Here is a 12820-nt window from a genome sequence, read left to right on the forward strand (position 1 = left end):
GCCCTCCTGATATCAGGCCGCCTCAGGTTGTAACGGTGGCCTTGTCATGGTATGGGGCGCTGCCATGGTCGACCGGATATTTCCCCTTTATCCTCTTTGGTCACCGCGCATGGCGACATGCGCAGCTCCCTTGGCGGGGCAGGTGACCGTACGAACCAGATGAAATGAAACCACAAAAACTTAAAAATTCGGATGACGGGAAAACAAACACGGAACAAACGGACAAAATGACGGGAAAACATACCGACGCATCGACAGCACGGACTGATAAAAAACCAAACACGCGGACAGAACTACAGGACAAGCAAACAGACAGACAGGAGGAAGCGACGGACGCACTTAAAAAACAGTCAGACAATTGGACAAGACGTACAAGCAAGGACGAACTGAGGATGACGGGGTCACCCTCAGAGGATGAGCTCTTGGCCTCCAGCCAAGAAACAGTTGAGGGCAAAGCTGTGGGCCACAGTACGCCAACAACCATAAATGAACCAACAACATCCGCTAACGCCATGGGGCAAAAGCGCACTAATAAAGGCCCATCAAGGTATAAACTCTACCAGAGGTCTCTCGCTATCCTTGGCAGGATTCGTAAAAACGAAACCGAAAGTAAAGCTCATCCCAAAGATGAGGCTGACAAGGCAAGGTGCCAAAAGGTGGTGGACGAATACCTGGCATTCCAAACCGCCCGAAAGACAGAGGCCAAAAAACGTAACCATTCGCAAGACGAAAACAAGAGGGCCACAAAGAAGCACAAGGTCTCAGATCAGGGTGCGGTTGTCCCCAAACTTACCAAACCATTCAGTGAGGTGGCACGGGACCACCTTCAAATGGCACTGGTGGACGAAACTTCTAACCGCGGCAAACCTGTGCTTGACAAATGGTCGGAGATTGAGGCACGGTTGTCTCGCATAATTGTCGACCATGTCATGGCGAACCCGGAGGGTCAATCCCCAGGTTTCGACTCGGTGGAAGTGGTTCGCGGTTGCCGGGTAATCAAATGTGATGACCAATACTCATTGCATTTCCTTACAAACGTGATTGGCGAAATTCAGAACAGCTGGGATGGCTTGAGGCTCAAGCTCATTCCAGCTAGCGAGATACCACGAAGGCCGAGGGCTCGCATCTGGATACCAAACATGGAGTTTGAAGCCAATCAGTTAATTCCCTATCTCCAGGCTCACAACCGCTCAGTGCCGATGGCCGATTGGTCGATCATCAAAGCGGAGGCTCCGCAAAAGCACAGCGTGTCGTTCCTCCTTCAAATCACAGAAGAGAGCCTTGAACCACTGCAAAAAGTGGAAAATAAACTTCGGTTTGGCATACGGAAGGCCCAGCTGAAGATATTCCGTTCTGCGAATCCGGAGGAGGAGCAGGATGAGGTCGACGGCACCAGCGAACTGCTGATTGGCATGCAGTTAAATGATGCCGAACCTGCGGAAGCAAACCAATAAAAAGATGGTTTTAAAGGTTGTCCAAATTAACCTGCAGCACTCACAAACTTCAACGGACAACCTAACCGTTCTCCTAGGGGAGGAGAACGTTGACATAGCCATAATCCAGGAACCCTGGGTGAGAAGCAACGAGGTGAAGGGGTTCCCTGGAAGAAACTACAATCTGTACTATAAGCGTACTCAAGGTAATCCTAGATCATGTATTGTAGCCAAAAAACACTTAAACATATTTTTAATCCCATCATACAGTTCACAGGATGTGACGGCCGTTGAGGTGGAAGCTGCTGACGGTGTCAGCATCACACTTGCATCCATCTATATGGCACATGATCCGCCAGAACCCCCCGAGGAGGCTTGTGGGCTTGTGCTTGAAGGAGCCAGGAACAAAACCCTGCTACTCGGATGCGACGCCAACGCGAGGCATGCGTTGTGGGGAAGCTCTGAGACAAACGACCGAGGTGAGTCTTTATATAATTTTATTATTAATACTAACTTATCGGTATGTAACAGGGGTAACACTCCCACTTTCACCTTTCCTAGTACGGAGTACTTCAGAGGATGGGAGGAAGTGATTGATGTTACTCTGCTGTCTGAAAATAGCTCAGTAAGGGTAGATAATTGGAGGGTATCCAATAAAAGGTCCTTTTCTGATCATAGTTGGATCCTCTACGATTTAGATCTTAAGGTAGATCCACCCCTACCGTATCGAAATCCTTTAAGAACCAACTGGAAGAGGTTCAAAAATGCAGTTAACAAGAGGATAGGAGAGATTCCTATCCCTCAAATCACTCTCACGGAAAACCTTGAGAGTAGGGTCATAACACTGGAAAAGGCATTTAGTAGGGCCTACAAAACGTCCTGCCCCATAAAATTTAGCAAAAAAATTCACCCTCCTTGGTGGAGCAGTGAGCTCTTAAAACTAAGAGAAAAATCCAGATCAACGTTTAACCTCAGCTACTCGACGGGAAATTGGGAATTGTACAGAGAAAGTCGGAGACAGTACAAGAAGGCAATCAGGGCCGCCAAAAAAGAGAGCTGGAGGGAATTTTGTTCGTCAATCGAATCCACCAGGGATTCTGCTAGGCTCAGCCGTGTTCTTTCCAAAGACCACTCAATGGCTTCTTGGGTCAAGAAACCTGATGGAACTTGGACTGCTACAGCAGAAGAATCGCTAGAGCTTCTGCTAAACACGCATTTTCCGGGATGCATCGCTTACGAAAGTGAGAGGGGAAACATTAGGCGGAGCCAATATAATCCACAGCATCTTGCAAATGAAATTATTACCAAAGAAAAAGTTGCATGGGCAATCAAATCTTTCTCACCCTTTAAATCTCCGGGGCCAGATGGGATCATTCCAAAGATGTTACAGGAAACCTTGGACTAAACTCTACCATGGCTAGAGGAGATTTTTAAAGCGTGTTTAAACTTTGGCCATATTCCAGATAGCTGGAAACTAGTCAGGGTCGTCTTCATACCAAAAGCAGGTAGAAGAGGACATGAATCAGCGAAGGACTTCAGGCCAATCAGTCTTTCGTCTTTCCTGTTAAAAACTTTTGAAAGACTTTTGGATATGCACCTCAGAAGCTCTTTGGAGAGCTCTGGCATATCAACTGCACAACACGCATACCTTAAAGGCAAATCTACGGAGACAGCGCTTCACGAGGTAATCCGAACTATAGAGGGCTCTCTAGAGAGCAAACATTATACCATGGCGGCATTCCTGGATATCGAAGGCGCCTTTAACAATGTTAGCACAGATGCCATCCAACGGGCGTTGATAGACCTGGAGGTGGACAGTTGCGTTAGTAACTGGGTCATCTCCATGCTAGAAACCAGGATCATCAAAGCTAATATGGGTAATATCAACATAACCAAGAAGGTCCACGGGGCACTTTACAAGGGGGAGTATTATCTCCACTTCTTTGGCACATAGCCAAATTGATTAGCAAAATCTTAATAAAACTTGACGGAGGTGGGGTAAAAGTGGTGGCGTACGCTGATGATGTGGTGTTAATGGTGTCAGGACTGTGTCCAAATACGATCAGTGGGATCATCCAAAGGGCGTTAGGCGAGCTTAACTCTTGGGCCACAGGATGTGGGCTAAGTTTAAACCCACGTAAAACAGAACTTATGCTTTTTACCACCAGATACAAGGTACCAACTTTCACCCTACCAAATATCAACGGACAAACTCTGTCACTATCAACCAGTGCAAAGTACTTAGGAGTAATTCTGGACTCCAAACTTAGCTGGAAGTTAAACGTCGAAGAACGGGTAAGGAAAGCAGAAATTGCTTTATATGCCTGCAAACGTATGCTTGGAAGAAGATGGGGTCTTCAACCTAAGCATACATTATGGCTGTATAAGGCAGTTATACGACCCATTCTATCGTATGGTTCGGTAGTTTGGTGGAAAGCTCTAGGGAGAGAGTACAATACCAAATTACTCGGCAGAATACAAAGATCAGCCTGTGCAATAACGGTCGGTGCAATCAGATCATGTCCTAGAGAGGCTCTCAATGCTCTGACAAACGTTATTCCAATAGGCCTACATATAAAGAAGACGGCAACCATGAGTGCATTTAGGTTAAATGAAGCGGGTCGCTGGAAAGAAAAAAACTTATGGTCACGCTAGTCTATTATTGCGACAAACTCAGTTAACCTCGGTGAGGACTGACTACATCGTCCCGATGGCAACGTTCAAAAGGAATTTTGCCACACTCTTTCCATCTAAAAAAGAATGGAATAAGGGATTCTCTCTAAACAACTTCGATACCACAGTCTATACAGATGGCAGTAAAATGGATTGTGGTGTTGGAGCTGGTATATATTCTCATAGACTTGTAATTGAAAAATCTGTGCGTCTCCCTAATACCAGCAGTGTCTTCCAAGCGGAAGTACTAGCAATTGGGGAAGCCTGTAGGTTACTAATCGCAGATTTCTCTTTCAAGGGCAATATCGCTATTCTTTCGGATAGCCAAGCTACAATCCAGGCGCTGGACGCGACTATAACAACCTCTAAAGTGGTGGAGCAAAGTAGGAGTAGCCTCACCAACTTGAGTGAAAACCACAGAGTAACCTTAATTTGGGTCCCGGGACACCGGAACATAGAAGGTAACGAAAAAGCTGATGAACTGGCAAGAGGGGGATCTGCCATGAATAGCGCTCTTGCAGTACCAGTATTCACTCCACTAGGTGCAGTCAAGAATGCAATTTCCCTAAAATACCTTCGAATTGCAGATTGTAGATGGAGAGACCAGACGAAATGCAAAATCAGCAGAACGTTATGGCCCACCTACAACCTCAAGCAACCGTCGACATTAATAAACATGAAACGACGGGACACCTGTAGACTTACGGCAGTCATAACTGGCTTTTGGTCTGTTGGAGAACAAGCAGCCAAAATGGGCATCCCTCACAACACATACTGTCATAGTTGTAAACAACCGGGGGAAAAAGAAACAATCTTCCATTTCCTCTGTGAATGCCCTGCCCTATGGAAGGACAGAATGTTAACCCTGGGCAAACCGCTGTTCGAGAGTCTCGAGCAGCTGTCTGGCTTAGAAGTCAACAACCTAATAAGGTTCCTAAACCGCACAGACTGGATATAGTCCTGCTGTAAATAACTGGTAAACAATTTGGTAACGAGGATGTGGCAACAAAATGGTGCGGAAGCGCTAGTTGGATTCTGGATGAATCACCACTCTAACCAACCAACCAACTAGCAATGCTGGTCTGAGTGTCAATGCTGAAAAAACGGACTTACAAAGACACCCCCGCTATATCCGCAGGCGTAGCGAAAAAATGAGAGCCCAACTGTATAAATCTTTGCCCGACGAGAGCAGGGCAGCTGAGAAGAAGGTGTTGATATAATTCCACCTCGTCCTAAAGAGAGCTTCTACAGAACCGACTTGAGGCACTCCCAAGTCTCACCGCATGAACACCTAAAGGATAATGCCCTATAAGGATACCCACCAAATTCGAGAGCTGGGGCTTTGTTAGCTTTAAAAGTTCCCTCGCGCGTCCCCGATCTTCCCCTTGTTAGAAGGATCTCGCGACCTTGCACGTTTGTGCACTAGCCCAGGGCTCGCTGAGTTGACTCGAGGCCCATCTTTCCAGGAGTAGACCACAGGTTCTTAAGAGAACCCCAATCCTCTCATTTCGTGACAAAACCGTATCCAAAGTTCCCTGTCTAGGCAGCTCATCAGCTCAGCAATTTCCCTCTATGCCGCTCTGACCGGGAACCCAAGTGAGCCTGATGTCGAAGTAATCGGATTTAATCGAGAGAGAAGCCAGACATTCCCCGACCAATCTCGAATGCACAAGCAACGAGCCCAAGGCCCTAATTGCCGATTGGCTATCGGATTAAATATTTACTTCCTTAACGGTAATTACCGAGGTAAGCAACCAATCCACTACTTCCTTAATTGCGGCTAGCTCCGCTTGGAAAACACTACAGTGGTCCGGGAGCCTAAATTTAAGTTTGATGGGAGGCTACTTACATAATACTCCCCTACCAACCCTTCCGTCCAACTTCGAGCCACCCGTGAACATGTTTGCCATGCCTTGCCACCAAATGTTGAACTCCCCACTCATCCCTTGAGGGAATACAGTGATCCAGAACCTTGGGGATGAACTCAAAATTTTTAAGAATACTAGAGTATCCGTAACTTAAGTCTAGCCTATGGCCCGAACACCTTAGTCTGATTGCGGCTTGTACAGTGGTAGTTTTTCCTACAATATCCACGGGTGCCACATTCAGCATAGCGTTAAGCGCTAGAGTAGGAGTGGTACGGAGCGCCCTACTGATTCCAATGAGGGCAGACCTTTGTACCCTCTTCAGCTTCTTAACTGATACCATTCTTTCTAGTGATATCCACCAGACAAGGACTCCGTACAGCAAGATTGGTTTCATAATCGTGTTATAAAGCCAAAAAGTGACTTTAGGTGAGAGGCTCCATCTTTTGCCGATAGCGCTCTTGCAACCATACTCGTACAAGGCGACTGCCCATTTTGGCTGCTTGTTCTCCAACAGACCAAAAGCCAGTTATGACTGCCGTTAGTCTCCAGGTGTCCCGTCGTTTCATGCTTATTAATGCCAACGATTGCTTGAGGTTGTAGGTGGGCCTTAGCGTTCTGCTAATTTTCCATTTCGTCTAGTTTCTCCATCTACAATCTGCAATTCGGAGGTATAGGGTGGGCCATGTAAAATTTGCTTTTTGAATCGGCTATAAAAAAAACTAATCAATATTTTTTCAAACTTTTTTTTTTATTTTGAAGATTGAACATTGTCATTTATGAATGAAAAATAATATCGTTCAAATGACTGCCACGACAGGCTTTACAGTAGGCCATACGATCAACCCAATTTTTAAGCACATTTTCGATTGTTTGGGCTCCAATTTCATGAATGGCAACTTCGATTTCGTGTTTTAAAGCACCAATCGTCTCTGGATGGTTCGCATAGCATTTGTCCTTAATGGCTCCTCACAAAAAATTGTCCAAAGGGCTTAAATCACAGCTCCGAGGTGGCCAATTGATATCGGAATTTCGGCTGATTATTCGGTTTTCAAAAACGGTAGCCAAAAGTTCGAGTGTAACTTTGGCAGTGTGACAAGTTGCATCGTCCTGTTGAAACTAAATGTCGTCCAAGTCATCCTCTTTAATTTTTGGAAACAAAAACTGTAACCGCGGAAGAAGAAGAAGACTCACTACTTTGGAAATAGGTTTTCAATATTTCCCAATTTTGTTCAAGCGTATAGCGTCCCATTTCGTAAATGCCAAACCTTTAAGTAAATTATGAACACATTTGACATTTCATTTGTGTTACCATTCTCAAAAAAATAGGTGGTTCAAAAAGCAAACACTATATGGCCCACCCTGTATTTTTGGGAAATTGCACTCTTGAGTGCACCTAATGGTGTGAATACCGATTCTGCAAAAGCGTTTTTCATGGCAGTTCCCCCTCTTGCCAGTTCAACTGCTTTTTCGTTGCCTTCAATGTTCCGATGTCCTGGCACCCAGATTAAGGTAACTTTATGGTTTTCACTCAAGGTGTTGAGGCTATTCCTACTTTGTTCCACCACTTTAGAGATTGTTGTAGGCGAGTCCAGTGCCTGGATTGCAGCTTGGCTATCCGAAAGAATAGCGATATTGCCCTTAAAAGAGAAATCTGTGATTAGTAGCCTAGAAGCTTCCCCAATCGCCAGTACTTCCGCCTATATGAAGATACTGAGTATGAAGATGAGGAGCGCGCTTTCTTCCCACACCGGCTTCTTCTTGGCACACCGAAAGAACAGCTCTGCAACGAGCTATTGGTGTATTTACACTTGAAGAAATAATCGAGAAAACTATATTATGATAGACGAAGAAAAATCGCGTAAATCACTGAAATTCAAAATTGCATATCCATTTTATTTGGAACTTACATTTTCTTAAATAGATAATTTTAAATGAAATCCAGCTTTCACTTCTTAAACACTATTAACATAATGTTTCCACTTCCTTTAATCAGCAAATTTTGCTGAGATATTTAATTTTTATTTTATGTCGCTCATTCCTTTATTTTGTATTCTTACTTCATTTGCCCAGCGCGCCCAACATAATTACGGAATATGTCCGACGCAAGTGCAACTACGCCACGCTTTGTTTGACCTGGACTAGCAGCGCCATTGTTGTTGTTTGCGCTAATGCTAATGTCATAGCTGTAGTTGTTTTTCCATGTATAATCGCTAAACCTCGTTGGCCTGGTAGGTAGGTAGTCCTATTTATTGACCTCGTTGCTCTACGCCTGCCAAGTGGCATTGTTGTTGTTGCTGTTGGTGACTCATGCTTGCCGCCAATGTGGTTTCAAGCTGCGGCCAAGCTATTGCTGCTGCAAGTAAATGGCGTTAGTGCTTGCGCTGTTGTTGTTGTCGTTGTTGTGGTTGCACTTTGATGTCGCTTGTGCTTGTTGTTGTAGTGGCTGTCACTATTTTGTTGTGGTTCCTTTGGGTTCGGCCACGGCGCTGCTCGCCGACCATTGTGCTGTGACTGTTGTTGGCAGCGGCGGCGGCCACTGTTGTAGTTGCAGCTCAATCGCCACCATTTGCGCTTCTTTGCCCGGCACCAGTGTCGTGTCACCAATGCCATTTAATCGCATTTTCAACACATAATCAGCACTTTCCGCTGCGGTTGCTTGCAACAACGCTGTGGCATGGATGGAATTACTGAAATAAAAAGTAAAAAAAAAAACAGGGTTGAGAATAATAAAGTGTTTTTTTTAATGCGGTTGAGTGAAGTGAAATTTTTGTTTGCTTTTGAAAATTAATTTTTTTTTTTTAGTTTTTAGATTTTTTTTTCACAATTTTTTTATTTCACTGCTGTTAAACATGAAAGTTCTTAAATTTTTATTTTAAAAATTTTTTTTATAAAATGAAATTAAGACTCGCGTACTGCAAGCGCGGCCTCAGCGTCGTCGATCTTAAGTGGATTTGAAATTATCGCACAAAATGCGCTTCGAGCATCATTCAAATGCCAGCTCAGGCACTCGAGCGTTCTTTTCACTAACTACCCCTCTCGCGCGCGTTTCCATATCTACTCTACTTTGACTTTGGCTTTTCGTATGGATTTTATTTTTGCGCTGTGGCAAAGACATGCGTTCAAGTGATGCCATTCTTTTAGTTTTCGCTTTTTTGCATTTTTGTGGCGGCCACTAGTGGCACAAAACAATGCACTTGCACAAGAATCACAAGCAAACACACACACACATACATAGACAATAGTATACTTACTCATGCGCTTTTAATCTAATCCAACATTCCCTAGTTTGCTCCAGTTGCTTCTCAATATGCTTTGAGTGCGCCTCCTCCGCTGTGTGCCTGCTGGCCTTCTCCACGCCTTTGTGCTCATTCTGGCTATCGATGGCGTATGACTCGCCGTCGTCGTAGTTCACGCTGCTCCTCTTATGAGCCGCTCGTCCACACGCATCACTGAACGCATTGTCCTCATTGCAGTTGCTCTTAGTGTTAGTATTGCTGTTGTTATTGTTGTTTTCATTGTTATAGTGTTGGTTGTTGTTGTTGCTGCTGCTGCTGCTGTTATTTGTGCTTTCGTTTTTGCATGCTTCCAATATGAGTACCGCATCAGCGACTGGCTGGCTCAGCGGCACTGCGATATGCGCGCCCTCTTCGCCACCAAAATTCAATATGGGCAGGCGATGCGCCACCTTGACATGTCGCTGTAAAAGTGATGATGCTGCAATTGCGTTAAGAAAGAAAAGGCGAAATTCAGAGAAATTTAAAATTGAAAAGGATTTAATGGCAACGAAAAAACATAAAAGGCATCTAACGGCAATAAAAAAATAATTAAGGAAATCATTTGATAGACCGCTGCGTTTTGCATGTAAGCAATTTTTGGGTGCTGCTGATGCATGGATGCATGAGAATATCAGAAACAAAAAAACAAAAAAACAAGGCATAATCATCCACCCTAAGGCGATGAATGTCTTTAACCCTTTAACACCCTCGCCATTAAGCTGAACTCAACTCTCTGTTTAAAGTTCACAAATTCTATAGAGTGACAATTTTTCTCAAACTTTAAGTAAAAAGAATAAAAGCTGCTTGAAGTGGCATATCCGTAGATGCTCCATAGCCATTAAAGAGTTAAAGAATTGTTTGAAAGCTCAACCACCGGTTCAGTTTTTTCTACGTAAGCTCCAGTTTCATTTCTCATCACCTGTCAATTTGCCTACCTTTCGGTGTCTGTTTTTTTCAGTTGCAGCGGAGCAGTATAAAAAATGCAGTGAAGCTTTAGCAAATTAAAACTATACACTCATATTGTTGTTGTTGTTCAACTAAGTAATTGAAAATTTATCGAGCAATGGCATACATATATTTGTGCTGCTGAAAAAGTGCGCGAAGCATTTGACTAATTGCAATCCAGGTTTTCTGTTTTAGTTTCTTTAATGCGCAAGAATGGTCGAAATGCAGGTATCTCTGTGAATCATCTGTTTCTTTAACACTGACAGCGCACAAAATCTTGACTGCGCGTGGGTTCCCAGTCACTGTGAATTTCATCAATATTGGAAACTTTTGCAAACCTTTTTTCCAAAATGAGTGCTTTATTATCTAAAAGTCTGAAATACAGCCCCCATTACGCGTATTGTAGGCAATTTTCCTCAAAAATTTCATGAGACTGGCTTGCCGCAAGGCGAAAACATTTACGATTTCTGAATTTCGTGCGAGGCGTAGAGATGGGAATGCCGCTGATGGGGCCGACGGTATGCAACTCAAAAATAGCTGCAGAAACTTTGCTTTAGCGAGGTAGTGAAGCAAGTCGGGGGTTTGATAGTACGAGAATAACTTCTTAAGTTTTTAAGTATGACAACAACAGTGTGAGTATAAGCGTTTTGTCCTACGTTATTCTGTATAACTCCGTGGTTCTATTGGTACAGAAGTTTTCAAACAGTGAGTTAAAAGGAAGGGTTGCGCAACATTATAAAATGGGGGAGAGCTAGAGTCTGCCAGCCTCGGTTGAGCATCAAACAGTGGTAGAGGTTTCTGGATTATTGCAGTACTTCTAAAGTGCTGTCTTTGTTGTCTTTACACAAAGGCAGCGTGCAACCCTATAATAAACTTATGCAAATACAGCCAGACAGCTGTAAAGGTAGTTGCATCATCTAATTTTTTATTATCTAACGACTGGCTGCCTGTAAACATACGGTTGCATATCTTTTCGGTTTCTGGCTTCAAGACAATAGAGGGAAGCTAAGTGCTTGATGCGATGACCAGAAAGCTATTGGTATGATTTTTGCCAAAATCTTATCGAGGAGGATGCAAATATCAGTTTGTATTTTAATAACAATGTCATTATGCTCTATTCTCGAGTCCAGGAGTTGCACTCAACCTTCTTCTTTTTGTTTGGTGCGTTAACCGCTTACGCCGAGTTTAACAAAGCGGGCCAGTCGTTTCATCTCGTGCTAACCGGCGCCAGTTGGACACACCAAGTGAAGTCAAAGTCTTTCTCCTCTTGGCCTGTTCAACGCAGAGGAGGTCTTCCGCTTCCTCTACTACCACCAGCTGGTACCGCATCAAATACTTTCAGAGCCAGAGCATTTGTATCCATTCGGACCCAGCCAACGTAGTCGCTGGATCTCTATCGTCTGCGAAATTCGCCGTTGCCAACGTGCGAAGGCCAAAAAATCTTACGCAGAATCTTTCTTTCAAACACTCCAAGCGTCGCTTCATTGGATGTTCTCATCGTCCACGCCTCTGCGCCATACCTTAGGACGGGCATGATGAGAGCCTTGTAGAGTGTTAGTTTTGTTCGTCGAGAGAGGACTTTACTACTAATTTGCTTACTTAGTCCAAAGTAGCACTTGTTGGCAAGAGAGAACGTTGGATTTCCATCATTATCGGTGTTAATGCTGGTTCCTAAATAAACGAAGTCTTTTACAACCTCGAAATTATAACTGTCTACAGTGACGTGGGTGCCGATACGCAAGTGCGCCGACTGTTTGTTTGAAGACAGGAGGTACTTCGTTTTGTCCTCGTTCACCACCAAACCCATTCACTTTGCCTCTTTATCCAGTTTTGATAAGGCAGAACTAACAGCGCGGTTGTTAAGGCCGATGCTGTTAATATCCTCAAGCAATTGTGCTCTCTTATAAAAAATTGTGCCTGAGCGATTAAGTTCTGCGGCTCGCACGATTGCTTTCAGCATCAGGTTAAAGAAGTCATCGGACAGGTCATTCTGCATAGCCGTATTAGTTTTGCAGGCATACCAAATTCAGACATCGCATTCATTCAAATCCATTGACTGTGTAAAAAGTGAAGATGAAGCCAATTCCATTTTTCAATTCCAATTGAATTTTTAAACTCCTTGGATGTGCCTGGTTTACCACCGCACAATTTACGCCTAAAAGTTGGCTCCGTAGTAATCATGCTTCGAAATATAAGTCCCCCAAAACTTTGCAACGGCACGCGTTTGGTGGTAAATAAATTGATGAACAATGTGATTTACGCGATGGCACTCTAAGGGAAATTCGAAGGTGAAGAAGTTATCAATCCGATGATCCCAACCGCTCTTCCGTTTGAGTTTAAAAGACTTCAATTTCCGATCCGTCTTGCATTCGCCATGACCATTAACAAATCACAAGGTCAATCCTTGAAAGTTTGTGGTCTGAATTTAGAAAATCAATGTTTCTCATATGGTCAATTATATTTATGTGGCATGTTCACGGGTCGGAAAACCATCTGCGTTTTTCGTTCTTGCACCTGATAATAAAACAAAAAATGTCGTGTATCACAAGGTGCTTAACTGAACAGTGCAATCTATTAAGGCTTCATTGAAATACTTGACTAATAAAAAACTTAATAAAACCAAAAA

At 43.8% G+C, this 12820-nt stretch overlaps 2 protein-coding genes across 5 annotated transcripts in view; one reads left to right on the forward strand and one right to left on the reverse strand.

Moving 5' to 3' along the window:
• The first annotated feature begins 227 nt into the window (after window positions 1-227).
• Window positions 228-1454, forward strand: LOC129238535 (uncharacterized). The gene has a single exon (XM_054873594.1). The coding sequence runs from the start codon at window positions 228-230 to the stop codon at window positions 1452-1454; it is 1227 nt and encodes a 408-aa protein (XP_054729569.1).
• A 6387-nt stretch (window positions 1455-7841) lies between these two features.
• The window catches only part of LOC129240835 (probable serine/threonine-protein kinase nek3), a 42845-nt gene continuing 37866 nt past the window's right edge, over window positions 7842-12820 (reverse strand). For all 4 annotated transcript variants that reach the window (XM_054876868.1, XM_054876860.1, XM_054876876.1 and 1 more), the window contains 2 exons: window positions 9226-9688; window positions 7842-8661 (listed from right to left, as the gene is read on the reverse strand). In XM_054876868.1, the coding sequence (XP_054732843.1) occupies window positions 8424-8661; window positions 9226-9688 (701 nt within the window). In that variant the 3' untranslated portion in view covers window positions 7842-8423. The remainder of the gene's footprint in view (window positions 8662-9225; window positions 9689-12820) is intronic.

The sequence above is a fragment of the Anastrepha obliqua genome, chromosome 1 (assembly GCF_027943255.1).
Source record: "Anastrepha obliqua isolate idAnaObli1 chromosome 1, idAnaObli1_1.0, whole genome shotgun sequence".
Taxonomy (NCBI): Eukaryota; Metazoa; Arthropoda; class Insecta; order Diptera; family Tephritidae; genus Anastrepha; species Anastrepha obliqua.

Excerpts from the sequence above, each read along its gene's own strand:
- LOC129238535 (XM_054873594.1), top strand. The coding sequence starts at position 228 with ATGACGGGAAAACATACCGACGCATCGACAGCACGGACTGATAAAAAA.